Source organism: Sus scrofa, chromosome 1 (assembly GCF_000003025.6).
Source record: "Sus scrofa isolate TJ Tabasco breed Duroc chromosome 1, Sscrofa11.1, whole genome shotgun sequence".
NCBI lineage: Eukaryota > Metazoa > Chordata > Mammalia > Artiodactyla > Suidae > Sus > Sus scrofa.
In genome coordinates, this window is record NC_010443.5 from 262382956 (window position 1) to 262406314 (window position 23359).

Sequence of the window (23359 nt, forward strand, 5' to 3'; positions counted from 1 at the left end):
TCTGCATTTGAAAGGGCACAGAACAAGTATAAAATAGTATAAAATAAGGTTTTGGCAGGGGGTGGATTATAAACATGAAGTGAAAGTTAGGAGATGCATTTTTCTAACAGATCTGAGCCAGTGCATTAATATACCTATTCAACAAGCTTTTACTGAGCACTTACCCTGTACTTGGCACTGAGCCTTGGGCTGGGAAGATGTAAATATTGAGGTATGGTTCCCGCCCAGCTTGGAAGCAGCAGTGGATTCTCCCGTGCCTACCCGGGAACCAGTCATGTGGCAGCACTTGAGCCAGCTGGTGAAAAAGGAGGTAGGTTGCAGGGGCAGGAGGAGGAGGTTACAGCTGAGTTATCAGTCATTCAGTGAGAAGCTTCTAAAGAGGAAGATGGGGAGACTTGAAATCAGGCCATTCCTTCAAAGTGGTGATTCTCCCTCTGTTATTAACTTCAGAAATCCCTGTTTCATTTTATTAAGGAAGATGGCAGTTCTCCTGCAGATGAAAATCTCATCTCGTTACCCAGCTGCTTTATTTACTTGGGCCATACCCTTTATATACCAGACCTATTTCCAAGTTCTTTTTGGCTATCAAAAAGAAAAGCAGATTCCTTGGAGTATGCGTCATGGCTTAGTGGAAACAAATCTGACTAAAATCCATGAGCACTCAGGTTAGATCCCTGGCCTCGCTCAGTGGGTTAAGGATCCATTGTTGCCATGAGCTGTGGTATAGGTTGCAGACTCAGCTCGGATCGGGCATTGCTGTGGCTGTGGTGTAGGCTGGCAGCTGCAGCTCCGATTCGACCCCTAGCTGGGGAACCTCCATGTGCCACAGGTGCAGCCCTAAAAAAAAAACCCAAAAGACCAAAAAACAACTAATTCCCTGTGCCACAATTACTGAATACGTTGAGCTAGGGGATCAGGAAGAAAAGAGAGACAAAGTAACACCATTGGATGAAGAGTTGAGTTGCTAAGAATCTCCTCTTAACCCTGACAGTAACTGGAAGCACACTGGCGAGGTCCTCAGTCATTGCTCTTGGCTCCCGGGGACTGTTTTGGTGTGTAGGGATGTGACTTTTACCAGCAGCTCCCTGACATGTCAGGAAGGGACGGTACCTTGTTATGTCTGAGATCCCGTCCAGCTCCAGCAGTCTGTGGTCAGAGGTGCATTTTAAGAATTTACAGTTTTAAGCGGTGGCCTCACTGTTAGGTTTTGAGTACAGCCTCCCGACGGAATGATTCACCAGCCCATGGAATGCTGGCTTGTCTTTACGACTTTATGATAACACCTCATGTCCTTGTAAGATTGAGGTCATTTTAAAATGAAACAGATGAGTTTTTTAGGCAGTCCCTTAAAAAACAGAACAAAACCTGGAAAAGTAAAATAGATGTGCAACAAACCCCATTTATTTAAACCAAAAAATCTAGGGAGAAACTCAAGGCTGGGAATTGGCCCTGTGAATCCAAGTGATGCGGATTGACTCTGACCAAACCTAAAATTTGTTTGAAAGTGTCAGGGGCCTTGTTTTCATGAATTCTACATTGGCGTGCCCGTGAAATTCTCTCTCTCCCACGCTGCTGTCTTTTGTGCTTTAGGAACACAGGCCAGGTGTGGTTATAATGTTGCTTGAGGTGCGCTGAGGGACTTTGGGAAATCAATGCATCAGTGTGCCACCTAGCACCTTAGAAAGCAAGGCTGGGTCAGAGGAGACCCTGGAGGATGGCAGGATAGCAGCGGGCGCATCAGCTAAGTGATGACATCAGCTCAGCCTTATTTGGGGATTTTGTGCATTCTTATCTTTATTGAATAAATTTATATAGTAGCATCCCTCACCTGGGTGTTACGGGCATCGAGCAAGATGCATGGCTCATGTTACCTCATTGAATTCTCTCTGAGGTGTGGTACCGTGGGGTCTTAGATTACAGCATGGAGGCTTGGAGAGGTCAAGCTTGTTGCCCGGGGTCGCATGATTAGCAGAGCTGGGGTTGGAACTGTGGTCTTCCTGGCTCCGAAACCATGCTTTTAACTAGAATGCCACACTTCCTTTCTTGGCACACACATGAGCAGAGATTCATGGCTCATGCCAAAACATGAGTGAGGTTGGTGTGAGCCTAGATGCGAATGAGTTAAATTTATTTACTCATTCCAAATCGGCACTGGTATATTTTGAGTGTAAAATGTCAACTGGAATTTTTAATGTATAAAATCTTTCAGCTGTCTTTACACCAATCCTTGCACAGACCAGCCCCCCTCCCTTGAGGATTTATTGTGGTTTTTGATCTGTGTTGCCTCAAACCATTGAAATCTTTTCAAAGAAGCAGTGCTGTTTTCTTTTTATTTTTTCCTTCTCTTTGCTTTTTTTCCTCCCGCAGTACACTGGTACCAGGAGTGGACATAGTTTGCTATTCAGCTTGATCAAAGCACTCTACACCAATGTAACTTCCTGATCTTACTGGTAACAGAACTAAATGTTTCCATGTTCTGCCAAGATGGGTTCCCAGTTATCGACAGAGGGCTTGCATCTGGTAATAATTATTTACTAATTCTGTTTACCTTTTGATCTGGTTTTCAGTGTACAGCTGCAGCTATCAAGGCTATAAGAGAAAGTGGAATGAATCTGAACCCAGACGTGGAAGGGACGCTAATTCGGGTACCCATTCCCAAGTAAGTTTGGCTGACGTTCACCTATTTTGATGCAGTGGAGCTGTTATCTTTGGAAGGAAACCAACACTCCAGATACCGTTGGGCCGATAGCATACTCTACCTATATGTACCTCCCGTCTTGGCAGGCTCCAGCATCTTTTGAGGTCCACTTTCTGATTCTGATGCAGCAGCAAATCTGACAAAGTTCTCGTCCTCATGTATTTTATAATCCGGTTGGAAAGATTGGACACATTAAATAGAGAAAGTCACTCCAGATAATGAAATGCTATGAGGAGAGAAATGGCAGTGTGATCCATTAGTGACTTGATGAGGGTGTGGTGGCAGGCACAACTTCAGCTGGGGAGGATCCTTGAAGGAGGTCACTTGAATGATGAGGAAGAGCCGGCCTAGGGGAAGAGCTTTCCAGGCAGAGTGCACAGATGGCCCGAATGCCCTGAGTCAGAAAAGACTTCGACACTTGGCATCTCTAACTGGGTTCCTTCAAGAGTCATTTTCACAATTGTCCTTGCTTGTCGAAGAATTTTAAGCATAAGAACAGAATATTGTTAATTGTATAAATATATGGAACTTACTTAGAGTTTTAAATGCATAATATGTATGGGTTTTTTTTTTTTTTTTAATTAAAAAAAAAGAAATGACAAGGCCTTGGCATGTTGGAGGAAGAGAAAGCCATTGCGTCCCAAAGCCAGTGAGGGAGGGAAAGAGTGGCAGGCAAGGGATGGATTGGTGAGAGAAGGGTTTGTGCTTCAGGAATGACAGGCTGAGGGGAGGGGTGCGGGCTGTACTCTCTTTGTACAGGAAGCCATTGGAGACACTTAAGCGGAGGAGTGATCTGATCTCATGCTGACTTTTCGGGGGTCTCCCTGGCTGCTGATTGGCATTGGAATGAAGGGGGCCGGTAGGCTCAGGGAGAATAGTGGAGAGGCCACTGCAGTAGTCCAGGTGAGATAGAAACCTTCTCAGACTCCGTAGCAGGCAGAATTAGCTTCTCCTTCTGTACTCTCATTTCTTATTTATTCATTTATTTAGTTTGCATTTTAGGGTTATAGATGCAGCATGTGGAAATTCCCAGTCTAGGGATTGAATCAAAGCCACATCTTTGACTTATACCGTAGCTCATGGCAACACTGGATACTTAACCCACTGAGTGAGGCCCGGGATGGAACCCATATCCTCATGGATACTAGTCAGATTCATTTCCACTGAGCCACAATGGGAACTCCCTCTTAGTTATTTTTAAACCCCTATTCCTACACGCTGCCTCACAGATAGCAAGTCCCAAATAAGTGTTGAATTCATTCGTTCAGTCATTCAACAAATGTTTATTAAGCACTGGCTACATGGCAGGCACTGTCCTAGCTGTTGAGATGAATCAGCAAATGGAACAAATATTCAAGAAATCCCCATCCTCCTGGGGCTTACTTTATAGTCAAGCAGACATAGTAAGCAGAAAAATAAATACATAATGTGATGTCAGGTGGTGATAAGGACTGTGAAGGAAAATAAGCAGGCTAAGGGGATGGAGAGAGGGGTTTTGCGGATAGGAAGGTTCAGGAAGGAGTCATACTGTAGACCTAAGTGAAATGAATGAATGAAGCTTCCAAATAAGAAGGAGAATGGAGGGTGACACCTCTGAGTCATTCTGTGCCACAACCATCTTGTATTTTTCTGTGCCACAGTCTTTATAGAGTAGATTTTTTTTCCAGGTGTGGAAATACAGGCTCAGAGAGGTACAGTCATATCTCTGAGGTCACACAGCTGATGCTGAGGCCTAAACCCAGGTTTAGATGATTCTAAGGCTTCGTGATGCACACTGCTGTTAGCAAGAATTAATACCAACACTGAGAGTCCAGGAACTTTCCTGCTGAACTTTCTTCCCTCCTCATGGCCAGAAAATGGCCAGCTTACCCACTGTGTACTTGGTACTCTGTAAATCAAAATGGACACTCTGCCATGAAAGCATGTGAATTGGGGAGCAGTGTAACCCAGGGTTTAAGAAGCAAACAGATTTGGTTCAAGTCCGGTACCTGTTTGCTTGATTAGTTCATTGACTTAGCAGATTTTCTACAACTGTGTTATCTGCCAGCCTCTGTGCTGGGTGCTAGGGATGAATGGACGTGGGGTTTACCTTGTGGAAATCAAGGCCATCCTGAGCCCTAGTTTATATTACCTGCAGCTTGTGGAATTTACTCTTATCCACAGTTTGTAGATGAGAAAATAGAAATTCAGAGAAATTCAGGGATTTGCTCAGGATTGCATGGCCAGTTAGTAGCCATCAGGATGCAAATCCTGAGTTTTTCTGTTAGCTGAGTCCAGGCTCCTTCTCCTGCACTCTGGGGGTAGATGAGTAATTCTGGAAAGTGCCGTGTGTACTCATGGAGCGCAGAAGCAAGGCTTGCAAGTGGGATGAAGGGATGAATAGTTGTCAGCAGCTTTATTTTCTAGTTCTTGCTCTTCTGTCTGTGAAATCTTGGAAAAGCCACTTAACCCCTGAGCCTTGGTTTCCTGCTACACAGGATGAAGGGCTTGTTCTCAGCGATCTGCCAGCTCCCTTCTGGAGCTCTGAAATGCCGTGGCGCTGTGGATTTAAATGCTCGTTGCTGGCTTGGATTCTTCTTAGAGTGGCCCAGTTGTGGATCATATTTTTCCTTCAAAGAGCTTGTTGATATATGTGCACCGCTGCAGCCCCACACGAGTTAACGATTGCCCTTGTGCATTGTGTGTAAGTTTGAAAGATCAGTGAGTTTAACTTGAATTTCCAAAGACATGGGGATCTGTTACATTGTATTTTGCATTTTGCATTATTGTATGTTGCTTAATGGGTGTAATCCAAGAGAAAGTTGACGGACCAAATCCGTCTGCTCCCGCAAACCTCATTTTTTATATACTTTCTTCCCTTTGACAAGGTGGGAAGGTCGTGAGACCCCTTACTGAATTATACGTTTGGTTCTTTTCCAGATAAAAAATGAATGATCTGTTCTTTATTATGGAGGCCGTGTCTTGTGAGAGGATAAAGCTTGATTTAGATGCAAAGAGGACCAGGGTTTGGTTTTATTTGCCTTTGGCAGTGACTTCGGTATGACTCTGGGTGTATCACCCTAGAGCATGCTGCCTCGGGTTCCTTATTTATAAGATAAATGAACGAATACGTGATAGGTGGAGATTTGGTGGGGTTAGGAAATAGATTAAGATCTAGAGGAAAGGAGCGGTAAAGATAGCTATATTATTTCAGCAGACCTAAAATTTTCCCTGTGTACGTAATTTTACATCAGGAGGAAAGGAAAGAGCGAGGAAGAGGACTAATAGGTTGAGTATCCACTATGTGCCAGGAGTGGTTAGGCACTTGACACGTGCAGGAAAAGTAGAAAAGTTTAACGCTTTAATGGTTAAATTTGTGCCTTGGTATCACAGAAGCGTGAAAGTGAGTTCTGACTCTTGTACTTTTTAGCTGTGTGACAACGGCAACTGTCTCTACCTCTGAAAAATATTCATAGGACTTGCCTTAGAGAGTTATCGGGGATTTCGGTGAGATAACGTACACAAAGCTTTCGATGTTTCGCAAGCACCCAGTTAATGCTAGCATGTGTTCCTTCATTCCTTCTCTTAAATAAGTAGGCACCTCACTTCCTTTTAGGGATGAGAAAATCAAAATTCCAAGAGGTGAGGCCTTGGCTCAGGTCACACAGCTGGTAATTGGCAAAGCTGTGGGGAGGAGAATAACACAGAAAAGCTTATGTTAGGCGTTTGGGAGGTGGAAGGGCATCAGAAGCATAGATTCCAAGGATCAGTTTCTGATGGTAAAATTTCAAGTTTAGTTCTATAAAAATTTACCTTTCCTGTTGATTGTGCTTCTTCCTCTGCCCGATAATAATCTACAAGTCTGCTTTTTTTTTTTTGCCTTTGCTCTGGATGCCCAGAGCTAAGTTTTATTTTCAGTTGCAGCAGATCTCAGCTGGTACCTCACCCTCATTACGCTCCTCTGATTCTTATATTCTTATTTAAATGAGTCTACTGAGTACGTGACTCTTACTGTAATCTGCCTCTGATCCTTTTGGGAAGTAATCGGAAAATAAATCCCAAAGCAGTAACAGGTCAGACTTGGAGCCTGGGTGGCTGTTATCACCAAGCCTTTTCATAGCCTCTTCCAGTCCAGCTGTGTGTGTGCCCCTGTGCAGGTTTTTCTGCTGGCTGTCCTTGGTAAAATGCCTTGGACCTCACAGGCTCTGGGTTACATTCATCTCCATTGACAATATGTGCAGCTTTTGTTTTCTTCTTGGCCGGTGTGCTTTCCTTTAGAGAAGTCAGTTAACTAGATGGAGCCTTTATACATTCCTGTTAATTAAGATTCACCGAAACAGTTTCTTCTGTTTTTCTTTCATATTTATGTAGTCAGGTTCTGAGTCCTGTTTATTAACCCCTGCACTGCAGGTGCTGGGCTGAACCCTTGAGGGTTTCTCCATGAATTCTCCCAGCTCCACTCTGAGGTCAGGAGACTGTTCTCTGTCCACTTGCCTGATGAGTGACCTCAAGCTCCCAGGAGCTGGGGCCTGCTGCTCTGGGGCTACCGAGGGGCAGAAGCAGGACAGAACGCAGGTCTTTTTTACTGCCTTATCCCCTCTTCTTGTCTCCTGATAGCAGCTTTCTCTGATATATCAGCCATTCACTACTTCATCAGGGACCCTGAAGAATTTTGAGCAGTTTATTTTGATCAGGTTAGATTCCTGCCCCCAAACAAACCAATACTCCTTTACTTACTGTTTTACCAAATATCAATGAGAAAACCACAGAGTAGAGTGAGGCTTCTTTGGTTTGAGAGCACTGGGTTCCTGTCCGGCTTTAAATAAACTGGTAAGGGGGAGTTTCTGTTGTGGCTCAGGGGTAACGTACCAGACTAGTATCCATGAGGTTGCAGGTTCTATCCCTGGCCTCGCTCAGTGGGTTAAGGATCCGGTGGTGCTGTGAGCTGTGGCTGTGAGCTGCCCTTGTTGCTGTGGCAGCAGCTGTGGCTCTGATTCGACCCCCAGTCTGGGAACTTCAGTCTGCCGTGTGTGGCCCTAAAAAGCAAAAAAAAACAAAAAACAAAAAAAAAACAACCTGTAAGGAATCATAAATTCACCAAAGAAACAAAAGTGCCTAAAATAGACTTGTTCCCCAGCGAGACTGCATCCTTTCTGGATTGTCCTCCTCTTTCATTATTTTTCATCAGTATCTGTATTGGTTTTAAGTAGGATTAAAGAAAAAATTAAAATACCTCTATCCTTTCCTCCATTGGGCACCACTTCTAGCACCTTGATTTTCTAGATTTTTCTATGCAACTTGAGACACATGTCTAAATCTCCCTTTTTCTTATAATGATACAGGATTATGTTATACGTACTCTTCTCTCTCTTTTTTTTTTTTTTTTTTTTTTCAGTGTGTGTCATTGCTCTCTGATGAGAGTTTCCTCCTCCTTCTTTTTAAGGGAAGCATGGTGTTTGCATGTTATGTATAACATTAAATAGTTTCCAGTTGTTGAGTATCTTGGTTGTTTAAAATTTTTCTCTTTTACCAAGAGGGTTGTAATGGTCTCCTAAGGCTTTGCTTCCTGTTCTTCTGTTGGAAGTGGAAAGTGGTAGAGGGGGGACTGTAATTGGGGACTAAATGAATGGAATGTGGGGGCCTTGGTGTAGCCTTTGCCCCGTAATTGTCTCAGACTTGTTTGCATCCGTGTACTGCATACTGCTGAGCTTCTTAGAGACGTGGACGTTTCAGGGCCAGGTAACCATCTGCAACACACCTGAGCAACCCCTCTGGTGGTCCTCAGACCCAAACTTGACATCACTCTCTTAAGAAACCCCATTGATGTTTGACCAGCTCTCCTGGCTCACTGCATGGCAACAATAATGTCAGATAAAGTGATTGTTTACTGAGTACATAGTATATTCTGGGCCTTACCCTGTATTATTTAAGTCATTCTGTTATTTCCTATTTTTTATACAAGTAAGTAAGTCGAAGAGAGGTTAAATAATTTACTCAAGTTCATTTAGCTACTAAAGGTCGAGTTGTGCAGGGTTTCAGTATGGGTCTGCTTGACTTCAAAGTCTCTTCTTATGTCTGTGGACTTCTGAGAGCACGTTTTCTTTTTGTAAAAGGGACAGCAGTTGGTATTTTAAAATTTATTTATGTACCAACCCAAACCATGTGGAGCGTAATTGCCAAAGCTCAGATCAGGGTGCATAATCTGAAATTTGTGTGCCACTTTTTGGTATAAGAGGTGGTCTTATACCAAATATAAGATATTTGGTTTTGGTTTTTAGTCAACTTAATTGAGGTGTATCTTACATACAAAAAATGAACCCATTTCAAGTGTACATGATGATGAATTTTGACAAACATATGTGTCCCTGTAATCCCCACCTCAGTCAAGATACAGACCAATTCAGTCATCCCGAAAGTTCCCTGTGCCCCTTTGCAAGTCAGTCCCTAGCCTTTTCTGGCCGCAAGTGACTTAATGGCTTTTATGAGAATATGAAATTTTTATGCTGAAATGTGAAACTTTTAGGATATTCATACATTTATTCAGCAGATATTTATTGAGAGCCTACTATATATTAGGCATAGTTCTAGACATGGAAGATATAGCAGTGAACAAGCCAGACCAAGCCTCTGCCTTTGTGGAACTTTTGCTGGGGAAATGGACATACAGTGTGTCAGATGGCCATATTTTTCTCCCTGTGGAGAAAAATAAGGCAGTGGAAAGAAATAAAGGATGTCATAGCTGGCGTAGTGGGCTGGTACAATTTTAAGTAATGTGTTCACTGAAGGCTTCAGGGGAAAGGTGATAATTGAACAGAGAACTGAGGTTGTGAGAGAGCAAACTGTGCTTGTATTCATCACGAGGGCAGAGGAAGCAGCAAGTGCAGAAGCTCTGAGGTGGGAGTCCACTTGGGGTGTTCAGGGTATAGTAAGAGTGCGAGTGTGGCTGTCGCAGAATAAGGGAGGGGAGAGAAATAGGAGATGAGGTCTGAGTGAAATGGGGAGGCCAATATCGTATAAGGTCTTTTATTAGTCAGGGTTCTCCCTAGAAACAGAACCAACAGAATATATATGTATCCATATATACACACAGACACACATATGGATATGTGTGTGTGTGTGTGTGTGTGTGTGTATAAATTTATTATAAGGAGTTGGCTCATGTGATTATAGAGGCTAAGAAGTCCCAGGATCTGCAGTTGACAAACTGGAGAGCCAGGAGAGCTGATGGAGTTGTTCAGTCTAAAAGCCAGGAGGCTCGAGACCCAGGAAACTGACTTTCAGTTTGAGTCAAGGCAGGAAAAAGCCGTTCTCCCAGCTTGAAGGCAATCAGAAGGATTCTGCTCTTATCCAGGGGAATTCCCAGTCATTTCTGTTTTATGCAGATCTTCAACTGATTGAGCGAGGCCCACCCACATTAGGGAGGGCAACCTCCTTTGCTCAGCCTGTTGATTTAAATGTTCACCTCATCCAAAAACACCCTCACAGAACCACCCAGAGTAATGCTTGACCAAATATCTGGGTAGTTGTGTGTCACATAAAATAAACCATTATAGTCCTTACACACCCTTAAAAGAATCTTGGTTTCTATGATGAGTGAAATGGCAAGTCATTGGAGGTTGTTGAGGTAGGGAGTGACATGATCTGATTAGGTTTTGAAAGGATCATTCTAGCCACTATTTTGAGAATTATACTGTAGGAGGGCAAAACTGAAAGCGGGGATCGGGTAGGAGCTATTGTTGGAATCCAGGTATGATGGTGGCCTGAACTAGTGTGGTTGGTTAAAAGTGGTCAGATTCTGGATACATTTTAAAGGAAAAGCTGCCAGGATTTGCTGACAGATAAGTTGTGAATTTAGAAAGAAAGGACCCAAAGAAGACTGAGGTTTTTGGCCTGCGCAACTGGAAGGCTGGAGTTGCCATTTACTGAAATAGGCCAGATTATGGGCTGCCAGGCTGGGCACGCCTGTTCAGGAGGAGCAGGCTTTGTCCATATTTATTTTGAGATGCTACCAGACATCCACGTGGAGAGGTCAAGTAGGCTGTTAGATAGGTCAGTTTAGAGTTCAGAGGACAGTTGTGGGCTAGAGAGAGAACTCTGGGAGGCACAAATATGTAGGAGAAGCCATGAAATTAGATAAGGGTAAATATAGGTAATGAAGAGAAGGGTTTGGGAACTGAGCCCTGGATGCTTCACATCCAGATTTATGGGTCACGGTGATGAGGAGGAACCAGCAAGAGAGACTGAGAATAGTTGGCCAGAGACCCAGGAGAATGTGGGGGGATGTGTTGTAAAGATGAGAGACTCATCAGCGACACTGGACGGTGCTCATGGGTCAAGGAAGAGGGGATGTGAGAGTTGGTCATTGGATTTAGCAACAGAATGTATTTATCAGTTAATCTGTAGGTACGAAGGACAGACAGACCTAGATTCACATCCCTGTTTATCCTTCTCTGGATATATCAACTTGGTTCCTCTGAAAAGCAGCTACCAGGACAGAATTAGGTGTGCAAGAGATTCATTGGAGGGGAGGCCTGTGAAAGAGATGGTGCAGGTCTGTCGCTGGTGAAGAAGGGAAACGGCCAGGAGTGGGTAGAAGACGACTCACACTGCAGTGCATTTCTGAGAATGTCAGCCAGGCTGATGGATGTTTCCGAGCAAAGATTGCCCCTTAAAGGGTCCCTCTGCCGCTGCAGCCCAGGGAACATGCCCACTGCAGTGACCTTGGAAAAGTCACTTATTTTTTGGAAGCTTAAGCTTCCTTATCTATAAAATGGGCATAATTTCTATGATTTTTTTGAAGAGTAATGGAATAGTATATGTGATGCTCCTACTGTGAGGCATCCTTCTTCTTCTTTTTCTTTTTCAAGTTCCCAGGCTAGGGGTCGAATTGGAGCTACAGCTGCCAGCCTATACCACAGCCACAGCAATGCAGGATCCAGGATGCCTGCAACCTATACTGCCGCACCTCACGCCAATGCTGGATCCTTAATCCACTGAGCAAGGCCAAGAATCGAACCTGCATCCTCCTGGATACTAGTCAGGTTCATTACCGCTGAGCCACAGCAGGAACTCCTCGTCCTTCTTGTAGTAGTTGTTTGATTCACCAGGTTAAAGAGTTCTTGGAAACATTCTTTTCTGGTTATTTGGGAGTAAAACCAATGATATTTTCTTTCTTTCTGCTGATTGCGCTTTTACTCCTTAACACCCTCTTTTCTCTCTTCCCTCACTAACCCCCTCCCGCAGCTTCATATTCATTTTTTTTTCCTATCCTTTCCTCCATTTTTAGGGGTGGGAGGAGTGGAGTCATTACGTTGTAATTATCTTGAAATTTAAGTTGCTCAGGAACACTGTAGTTTGATTGTTAATGAGCACTTGGTTTGTTCTTTGAATATGAATTATGGTGAACAAGCCCTCTTGGAAGGTATATCCCAAAGTTGAAAATTCCATGACTAGTCCTGCCTGTGGTATGAGATCTGCTTAGTGTTTCTGGAAAAGCCTTGGTTCTTGTCGACACCCTCAGCCCACCGAACTGCTCCCCAAGGCTTCCCAGTAGTTGGGTAATTGCCGTCATTGACTCCCACTTTTCCTCTGGGCCTTGTCAGTGATGATAGACCTTATACCTAGATCAGGCTCCTGCCCTCAGACCTTGTCTCCAGGGGCAGCATGGAGGAGAATTCTCTCTGGGGTTGGACTAGGCCATTTCACCAGGTAACAGTAAAAAGCCCTGGGTTGTGGTTTTCCTAGTCTGGATTTTTTTTCTCAAGTGTTTCTTCTGAGCATATGCTGAAGGACAGTTTCTCTTGGATGACGACCTGGTTTTTCTAGGGAGAGCAAGCTGGTAAGGCAGGGTAGCAGGTCCCCAGGCCCAGTTAAACAGGGAAGGGTAGCTCCTGTACAGCCAGGGAGCATGGGAAGTGACATCCGGAGGAGCCAAGGTTATCAGAACAACTCGAAGAAGAGAATCAATGAAATGAGTTATGTGACCTAAGCCTAGTTATTTCAACTCTCTGAGTCTCAGTTTCTTCATCTGTAAAATGGGATAATAGCATTATTTACTTTTCTGAAGAGTTACTGGGAGGAGCTTCTGTAAGAAGAGAGCAGGAGTAGAGGGGGCTCTGTCTTTAGACCTTGAGGCAGGTCTGACGGCAGTGAAGAAAGCAATTGACAAATGAAATGAAAAAGAATGTTATTTTAAAAATCATCATCATCAAGGTAACTGTTGTTACTGAGCATTCCTGTGACCTTTTCTGTGTGGTCACTGTTAACCATTTGAGGGAGCAGTTTCTGCCAGTCCCTGGGTGAGGAGACCGAGGCACGCTGCCGGCCACCAAGCTTTCCACCTGTAGGCAAGTACTGTTCCATGACGAGAACCAGCTAGGCATATGGCATTTTTAACAGCTTTACTGAGATGTAATTCACCCATTTAAAGTGTATACTACAAACAAACAGGAAAAAAGTGTATACTACAGTGGTTTTTAGTATATTCAGAGAGTTGTGAAACTATCACCACACTCAGTTTTAGGATGTCTTTCATCACCCCACAAAGAAACCCTGAACCCACTGGCAGTCACTCCCCACTTCACCCCCAGGTCACCCCCGGCCCCGGGATTGCTGTAGACACTACCATTCTGCTTTCTGTCTCTAGATTTTCCTATTCTGAACATTTCGTATGACTGGAGTCACATTGTATGTGGTCTTTTGTGTCTGGCTTCTTTCACTTAGCATTAAATATTTCCAAGGTTCATCCATGTTACAGCATGTATCAATACTTTCTTTTTCATTGCTGAATAACATTCTGTTGTGTGGATGTGCCACATTTTATTGATCTATTGATAAGCTGATGAATTTTTGGGTTGTTTCCACTTTTGGCTACTATGAATAATGCTGCTTTGAACATATTTGCACAAGCTTTTGTATAAACATGTTTTCTCTTCTCTTGGAGATATATATATATATATACACACACACACATGAGTGGAATTGCAGGGTCATGTGATTACTCTAACTTTTTGAGGGTCTACCAAACTTTTTCACAGGGACTGTACCTTTTACATACCCGCAAGTAATGTTTAAGGGTTCTGATTTCTGCATCTCCTTGCTAACACTTGTTGTTGTTATTATTATTATCATCTAGTGTATGATGTGGTTCCTCATGATAGTTTTGACTTGCATTTCCCTAATGTTTATGACGTTGAGTGTCTTTTCATGTGCGTGTTTGCCATCTATACATCTTTAGAAAAATGTCTATTCAGGTCCTTCACCCATTTTAAAAATTAGATTTTTTGTACTTTTGGTGTTGAGTTGTCGGAGATCCTTGTTACGTTCTGGATATGAGAGTCTTAACAGATATATGATTTTCATTTTTTTAATAAAAATAATATACATTTATTGCCAAAATTCAAATCCTACAGAAAAATAAAATGTTCTTTTGTAGTTCCCCAAGTATTCTTCTCAGAAGTAACTGTTGGTAAGATTAACATGTATTCTTCCAGATTTTAAATGATGCATGCGCATACACACACACAAACACACACACACACAACACACACACATATTTAATTTACATAATGGGATTAAGTACCTACAGTGCCAAAACTTGCTTTTTTTGGCTTAGCAAAATCATCTGTACATTTTTTCAGGATGATCTCATTGTTTTGTGCCTACAGAGAAATACCCTTTTGAGATAGGTATAATTCAGATGAGGAAACTTGGAGTCAGAAAGTTTAAGTGATTTGCTCAAGGTCACAGATTTGTAAGCAGAGGAGTCATCGTTCATATAGAATCTGTTTTGACAGCCCATTTTCTTGCCACACTGTCACGTTGCTCTTCAGGCTGCCGACCTGGAACCTCCTTCCTCCTAGCTCTGTGGCCTCTGTCTAGCTGCTGTATGGCTTTGTGGATCTTGTACAAAGATCGTGTGTATAACGTGCACATTCTAGGAAATATTGGTAATACCCTTTTTTTACACAACCCTCACACATACAGACTGTTAGTGGTCTTGAAAGAAAAAAAGTCAGAGGAGGACACCTAGTGACCTCATCTGTGCTGAGGCAGCCACCAATGCTTTGGAGCAACTACAGCTGCTATTCCAGCCCTGTCATGCCCACTGCCTACCTGCTTTCCAGGACCATTCATTCACTCATTCATTCATTCTGCTGGAGGACTTCTGTATGTGGTCTCTCAACTGTCCAGGCCAGGCGAGCCTCCGTGCAGTGTGAGGAGGCCTGCTTTCTCCTCAGCCCGCCTGTGGCTTTTTAGGAGCACTTCGTACTATTTCAGGTCCCAAGTGCTCGGAATGGGGCTCCCTCCCTGCACGAATGTTCGGTTTGAAACACACCAGAAAGAGCGGTCAGGAACCAAGCGTGGAGCATGGGCTGAGGAGAAAGCTGCGGCAACTCCAATGCAGAAGTGGCGCCTCCTGCCCCCCCCCACCCCGTCCTGTACCTGCTTTCAGAACCTGGCACTTGGCTGCTGGAGGTCAGGTCACTGCCCCATTGCCGACCTCTAGAGACTCCCTTTCTCCTTTCTACCCACTGCGCTTACGCAGTGGAGCTGGAGGGGTGGCCTGGAGCTGTGTACCTACGCGGGCCTCAGTTAGAGCGGTGCTCCCCTCATCGCTGCAGCTGGTAGGAAGAGCTGCTTGGGTTTGTCTAGCACCAGTAAGGGAGGTCTGGAATTCACGAATCAGGCTGCCCTGGGCTCTGATCCCAGGTCTACCAGGAACTTGTTGAGTGGCCTTGGGCATGTTACTTGATCTGTCTGAGCCTCCCTTTTCTGACCTGTAAAAACCAGGTAATAAGACCACTTAGGTCATAGGAGTGATGTGAAGGTTCACTAAGCTAATGGTCATCTCAGAGCCTGGCACGTGGGAAGAGCTCTGCAAATGTTAGTGTTGTTGTTATTGAAGGGGAGCAGATGGCATTGGGGCCGGAAGTCCGGGCAGTTGTCAGCGGGCGCTTACTGTGATCGTAATAAGGTCCCTCCTTATCTCCCTGTCTTGCTTTATTTTCTTCATAGCACTTAAGTGGCATTTCGTAGACTTATGTTTACTCTCTCCTTCACTAGAATGTGAAGTTTTGTTTGCTGCTATATCCCCAGCCCCTGAAACAGGACCTAGCAGGTAGTAAGTACAAGAATGCAGTTGGTGTTTATGGGACGAGTGAATGTGAGTGTGTCCTGTGCCCACTGCTGTCCCGGGTGCTATTTGTATATTGACTAAGGTATTTGTAACAGTCTTAGGAGGGACGTATGTTATTATACCCCTATTTACAGATGAAGAGACTGAGTCACAGGGGAAGGGAGTTCTTTGTGCCTGGTGTCACAGGTTAATAATGGGAAGAACAGATGTCTTTCTCAGCCTGAGCTTGTAGCCATTGTCCTCTGCTCTCTCTCTAGGAGACATCACTGTTATTTTTATTATTAATCTGGTTGACAGCTTTTTAAAAAATTTTAGAATGATTTTTATTTTTTTCCATTATAGATGGTTTACAGTGTTCTGTCAGTTTTCTACTGTACAGCAAGGTGACCCAGTTACACATACAGGTATACATACTTTTTTCTCACATTATCATGCTCCATCATAAGTGACTAGATATAATTCCCAGTGTTATACAGCAGGATCTCATTGCTTATCCATTTCAAAGGCAATAGTTTGCATCTATTAACCCCAAATTCCCAATCCACCCCACTCCCTCTCCGCTCCCCCTTGGCAACCACAAGTCTGTTCTCCATGTGATTGACAGCTTTTAAGATACTCAGTACCTACATACGCAGAATTCTTTAACCATCATCTCTCATTCGCTCCTGATACCAACTGTGGAAGAAAGAGAGCATTTTTATTACCTTCCTCCCCTTTACAGTTGAGGAAACAGTAACAGATAGTGTTACTGAGCACATCTCCATGACCAGCGCACTGAGTAGTTCTTTTCATCCTGTGCTGCAGTCTCATTAACTTAGTGGTGTTATACACATTTGACAGATGGGAACACTAAGGCAAAGAGGTAAAATCCTTGCCCAGGGTCATCCGGCTAAGCAGTGATAGATCTGAGCCTCAAACACTGGCAGTCTGGCTACAGAGGCCGTTCTCTTAAACACATCGCGCGACATGCTTTGTGATCTCGGGAGGAAAAGCCAAATGTCTGCCGTTATCCCACCTGTAAGTGACATAGCTGGAAGCGGAAATCAAGTCTGACTTGACCACCCAAACCTGGGCCCTTTGTCCTGTACATGAGAGCTACCTCCACTTATCCCTGGACTTGGGTTTCCAGCTTCTAGGATGATAGGGAAGGAGAAAACCGGGGACTTAATCAAGGTCACTCAGCTGGGAATATGGAGCTGTGACCCCTGACCTCAACCTCCTCTGTCTTTCCATCATGCTGGGCTATATTTCAGGATGGCCTGTCTGGTTTAGCTGGCCTCAGTCACAGGATAGGCCTTTGAAAGCAGATGAGAACTAAAGGTATTGTGATGGTAGAGATCCTTCCAAAGGGTGTGTACGATTTCCTTTGGGCTAGAAGGACACCTCCTGTCTGGATGAGATAGTAGCGTGTGTAAGATGGGCTGGGGAGCTGAGGGTGGGGGGGTGGCTCAGGGGGGCCGGTGAGGAAAGAGGGGAGGGAGAATTGTGGACCTGGGAGCATAGGAAGTCTGGCTGGGCTACACAAACAAAAATATTTCCTTCAGGGCCAGTGGCCCCGAGGCATTAGGCAGCGCCCACCAGCAAACAATAAAGCAGGGCATGTGTCTGCCTCTGATTGCACACCCTGCTGCTGTGGGGGGTGGGGAGCCTCAGCGGCCCAGGGAGGAGGGGGCAAGCTTGCTCTCCTTGGAGCCGTCAGAGACGTGTTTCCGTGGGCCGTTTGTTCTGTGGAAGCTCGGCTCCCTTCTCCCTCAGCCTGTCCCGTGCAGCACGGCTGCTGGAGCCGAGCTAACGCTTCCCACGGCCCCTACTCCCTGCTCTCCTCTCTCCTGGTTCTGCCCCTGGCTGCTCACCAACCACATAGTAGCCTAAGCTCCTAGTGACTAAATCCTTTTGACTGCGTTCTCCCCCACTGCTCATGTCCTCTGTTCCCCAGCCTTGCAATTCTGTGGTAAGAATAAGAAAGTGGCCGCCCTGCACGGAGCTGCCACCATCATTTCATGTAATCCTGTGCTTCCGCCTTCTTAGTCTTTATTCTCATTTACACGAGACTAGTCTGGAGAAGTTGAATAACATGCTCACAGTTCTGAAGCTAATGAGTGGCAGAGCTGGGATTCCAGCTTAGGTCTTCCTGCCTTTAAAGCATGTCTTTCTACCTTTTTAAGTTCTGAGTGACCAAAGATCCTTTGGAAGTCTGACATTATAACTGGTTTTCACTGTAGTTGCCATGCTGACCGTAGCTTCCTCTGCTGTACACCTGGTGAGTGGTTTTGCACATGTCCCGTTCTCCTTGAAACAATAGGAAGTATCCTTTCTGTCAGGGGGATTCTCTGCCATGTGAGTTACTGGCGGGGCAGGCCCCTCTGCTTATTGTTCATGGGACACACTCAAGGAATTTTACAGGAAGGCCCCCATCCAGGATGTTACTGGAAGACCTGCTGGAGGAGTTTGTACAAACAAAGTGTGACCCTGCCAGCTCAGTCAGAACCCCTGCCTTATGCTGGGAGGCTCTCTGACCCCAGCGGAAATGGCTGCTGTCTTCATCACCCGGCCACGAAGCTTCTATGGGCTAGGGCCTGAGCTCCCCGTCTGCCTGCCCAGAGGCTCCCGGGTGGACTTGTCATGTGCTCAGATCTGGTTTGCACATTGCTGTCTGCACAAAATACAAAGCTGACCACATTTCCTTTGCCTCAGACGTCTGTGATATTCCATCTTGTTCTTAGAAACAGTCTACTGAGGCTGTTTTTGTTTTTTTTTTTTTCCTGTTGTGGCAAGATACACATTAAAGATTTACCTTTTCAGTACTTTTAAATGTACAGTTCAATGGTATTAAGAACATTCACATTGTTGTGCAGCTAATCACCAGAACTCTTTTCATCTTGTGAAACTGAAACCCTATACCCATTAAACAACAGCTCCCTGTTCCCTCATCCCCAGTTCCCTGGTAATTGCGATTTTACTTTGTGTCTATGAATTTAACTATGTCAGGTACCTCTATTTGTGGGATCATATATTTGTCCTTTTCAGTCTGGCTTATTTCACTTAGCATAACCTTTTCAAAGTTTATCCATGTTGTAGCATGTAGCAGAATGTCCTGCCTTTTCAGGCTGAATCCTGTTCCCCTGTGTGTATCTCCCACATTTGTGTGTGTGTGTTCAACCATCTGTGCATCTAATGAGCCTGACAATGGCACTGAAGTGCCTGCGTGTTAGTCTCACCCTTACCAGCCCCCCCAGCCTCCCCACTGGAAACAGTCTTTCGGCCCTGCTTTCTGTACTGCAGCCACACTGCCGTTCTTCAGTTCCCCAAGAGCAGTACCCTCCTTCCCTGGATAAAGGCCTTTGTTTACCCTGGGCTCTTCCCCCATTAGGAAGGATCTTCCCCCAGCTTCTCCACTCTTACTCATCCTGACTTAAATATCCCTTAACTTAAATATCTTCACGTTTTCTTCCTGGAGTCCCACAAGGACAGCTTGGTCAGGCTCCTTTCCCCTGCTTATTATTTTCAGAGAGCTCTGTATGTCTTTGTTGGGTGTAACTTATGATTAATTGTGTGTTTATTTAATGACTACCTTCCTTGAGACTGTAAACTCATGTGTGTATAATACCAAATTCTTTGTATCTGACATAGTGGCTGGAACACAATAAATATACAGTAAATAGCTGCTGAATAAAACTATAAACTGAATGAGTGAATTAATACCAGAAAGAAAATTTCATGGCTACATGCTGTGAACATTTGTATTTTGCAGTGTACATGAGATGTTAACTCACAAGTCAAATCTCCAAAAGTCATCTTGCTGGAGCTTGGATTGTTTGCCCTGTCATTTCCCTATTGGTAGAAACTTCCATGAATAAGCTCATCATTATTTGAAGATGCCCCCATAGTTGCCAAAACATAAACAATGATAGCAACAAAATCCGCTTACATTTTCTGATTGTTTATTTTCTACCAGGATTTGCACTGTATGCTTTCCATATATTATCTCATCTAATCCTCATGAGAACTCTGAAAGGTCGATGCTGGGGATTTTGTTAGTTGATCTTCGATTCCTTTTTCCAGGTGAGATGAGCCAGGCTCAGAGATTTTTAAATTCCTTGCCTAATGTCAGTGAGTCAGTAAGGGCAGACCCAGAGCAGGGGGCAGTCGGGGTGGCGTTCAGTTTCACAGGCCTGTGATGGGGACCACCCCCTCCCCCCGTGCCCTTCCCCTCATTACCTGAAATAGCTCTCTTTTTATCTGTTTCATAAATGGGCCCTCTGCTTGGTTTTATTTGAAGGCATGCTTTCATGGTAAGGAAGAACTTGAAAACTCCAGGCTTACAGAACAAACTTGACCCTGGTGCACCTTTTTCAGCCTCCCGCCTTCCTGCCATTGTGTCTCCCACTGTGCTTCTGCTTAAAGTGCCCTTTCCTTTCTTCTGCAGTTGATGAGTTCCTCTGCATCTACAGGGCATTTTCCAGATCACAGGGCAGAATGAGCTCTACTCTGGGCACGCTCCACCCCCCCCCCCCCGAAGAAGGCCCATCCCTCTGTCCTGGCAGCAGTCATGCTCTTCCTAAGTAGTGGTTGACAAGTCTGTCTACACTGCTGGGCCGAGCCTCTAGAGAAGTTGGATCAGGCCTGCCTCCTCTCTGGTACTCCCCAGCCTGGCCCAGGACCTGGCAGGGAACACAGAGGCCCCAGCCAGTGCTTGATGAGGGAATGCTCGCCAAGTGCAGTGCGGGTGCTCAGAACCAACTGGCTGGGGCCAGAGCCTGGGCTGCAACTAGCGTGTACTCTCAGAACCCTGTGAATGCGAGATGGAGATGATCAGATGTATTAATCACTGGTTTGGAAGGGAATTAAAATATTTCCATAATATAGTATGTTTCTTTTCTAAAACAGATGTGCCCTCGTTGTTTCATGAGGAAGTAATTAAGTGTGTTTGATTAAAACATTCATAAACGCTATCATTTATCCAAGGCTACTATATGCTGCTATCTGAATTGGTACTTATATATATGTTGTGTCTCTTTCTCCCAATCACCCCGTAAGGTGTTTTTATTATCTTCATTCTAAAGATGAAGAAACTGAGAAAGATTAAGTAGCTTGCCCAAGGATAGTCACCTTCTGAGTGATAGATACCAGAATCAAACAGGGCAGTCTTGTCTACGGCCATACCACCCTGACGTGCCCCATCTCATCTGATCTCGGAAGCTAAGCAGGGTCAGGCTTGGTTAGTACCTGGATGGGAAACAGTTCTGTCTTGACCTCAGAACCAGTCCTTTCCATTGCCCTGACTGCTTCTGATCTTGTATTGTGGACGACTTGTAGCTCAACCCCCAGAACCAGCACACTGATGCCTCTCTTCCTCTCAGCCCTTCCTGTGCCTGTCCCCCCGTCTTCCCTCCTCCTCACTGCCCTCCCCTCTCCTAGATTATTGCCTTGTATTTGCATCCTGAAACTGGGATATTTTTGTCAGTGTCAATAATTGAATATTACCATGTATGGAAACTGGTGTTAGTAGTGTACTGAGATCACATTTACATGAATAAATATAAAAATACACTTTATTAGGCCACATTACATATATTATGGTTTTATTTTCTTTATACAGCCATTTACTCTTAAGATTTTTTTGAGTCCCAAATGTCGTGCCTCACCCAGGGCATATGGAAGTTCCCAGGCTAGGGATCGAATTGGAGCTGCACCCCCGGCCTATGCCACAGCCACAGCAATGCAGGATCTGAGCTGTGTCTGCAACCTACACCACAGCTCACGGCAACACCAGATCCTTAACCTACTGAATGAGGCCAGGGATTGAACCCGCATCCTAATGGATACTAGTTGAGTTCACTAACCGCTGAGCCACGACGGGAATTCCCCAATTTATATATTTTTAAATGTGTGATTTTTTTTTCCCCTCAATGTAAAATATAAATATAATAGTGCCGTGAAAAAGAAGTGGGTTAGATAAATTTTTTATTTTATTAAATTTTGTCTAAAAAGCAGGCTACCTAAAGATTGAAATACTTCTCGGTAGAGAATTTTAAGAGGTTTCTTTCAGACTTAGAATCATTTATTTTCTGCCCCTCCTAGTATTTCAGCAGGATTAGGTTTTTTGAATCAGTGGATCAAGTTTTAATTTTCCTGTTCCTTCCTTATACTGACATATGCTTTGGCAGAACAAAAAAGAGACCTAAACATGTCAGCATGATTTTTGTTCAATGAATTAAAAACCGTAAAAGTAACAAGATCTGATCCAAATCCCTAAACTCCTGACATGGTGGTTTTGTCCTTTTCAGTCCCAAGATTCATATTACTGACTTTGAAAAAAGCTTTCTGCCTGGAAGCAGAAGTCATGGCAGCAGCGCATAGTTTATTTGAAATAGATTGCAAGGGGTAGGCAGCATGGAGAAGTGGAAAGAACACAGGCCAGAAGATCTGGATTTGGATCCCAGTTCTGTCGCTCAGACCCATGGGCAAGTTGCTTGACATCTGTGCGCCTCAGTTTCCTCACTGGAAAATGGGGGTTTTCAGATCTAGTTTGATGAGTTGTTGTGAGGTTCAGTGATGTAATATACTTACAGTACTTACCTGGCATTGAGGGGGCTTAATAATGGTAGTAACCAGGATTATTTTTATTTTGCACATACTTTCAAATAGCTGGGTCCAGAAGGATTTATTTATCACACAGCCGTTCGCTTTGTCCTCAGAGCTTATCCTTTCTCAAAATTCTTTAATTATTCCCTCATTCTCTCAGGGAAAAAGTACCAGGTAGATGCCACTAAATTTTTAAGACCTGCTTGTCACTGTTTCACATGGAACATATACCCCGGAACTTGGGACTATCCCCAGAATCACATTGATTTGAGCGTCAGGCACCGTATGCCAGGGATGTTAATTTCAGGACAGGAGGCAGATAAATTTTGTCATACTAAGACCTTGAGCTTTTGAGACAGGCCATTCTCAGTTTGACTTTGTGTAAGATACCAAATTACTTTGGACCTTATTTTCTTCATAAAAATGGGAGTTCATGATCTTCCAAGACCCTCTATGACAAGGCTCTCCAGCCTCTTGTTACTCCTTTCTTTGTTTTCTGTGCTCCAGTCAGTTCCTCACATGAATGTGATCTCCTTGCAGCTTAAAGCCTGTGCACATGCTCCTTCTTCGTTCAGGAAATCCCTGCCAGTACTGGTGACTTGCACTCATTCTTCAGATCCTTGTGGTGTATTAGGATAGGATGCACAATGCTGTAGCAACAAGCAACCCCCACATCTCCATGGTGAAAACAACAGAAATGTATTTCTTCTCTCTCTCTCTCTCTCTCTTTTTTTTTTTTTTTTGTCTTTTTGCCTTTTCTAGGGCTGCTCCCACGGCATATGGAGGTTCCCAGGCTAGGGGTCTAATAGGAGCTGTAGCCTCCAGGCTACACCACAGCTCACGGCAATGCCGGATCCTTAACCCACACATCATCCCATAACCTTGACACCACCCCTTTAAAACAGGTGTTGACAGTCCCCGTTATACAGATGGGAACTCTCTATAATGAGGAAGTCCGT

At 44.3% G+C, this 23359-nt stretch overlaps 1 protein-coding gene across 1 annotated transcript in view; it reads left to right on the forward strand.

The window, feature by feature from the left end:
• MRRF (mitochondrial ribosome recycling factor) overlaps window positions 1–23359 on the forward strand; it is a 60123-nt gene that overhangs the window by 26962 nt on the left and 9802 nt on the right. Inside the window, exon 5 of the mRNA XM_003480599.4 lies at window positions 2568–2659. Coding sequence (XP_003480647.1) covers window positions 2568–2659 — 92 coding nt within the window. The remainder of the gene's footprint in view (window positions 1–2567; window positions 2660–23359) is intronic.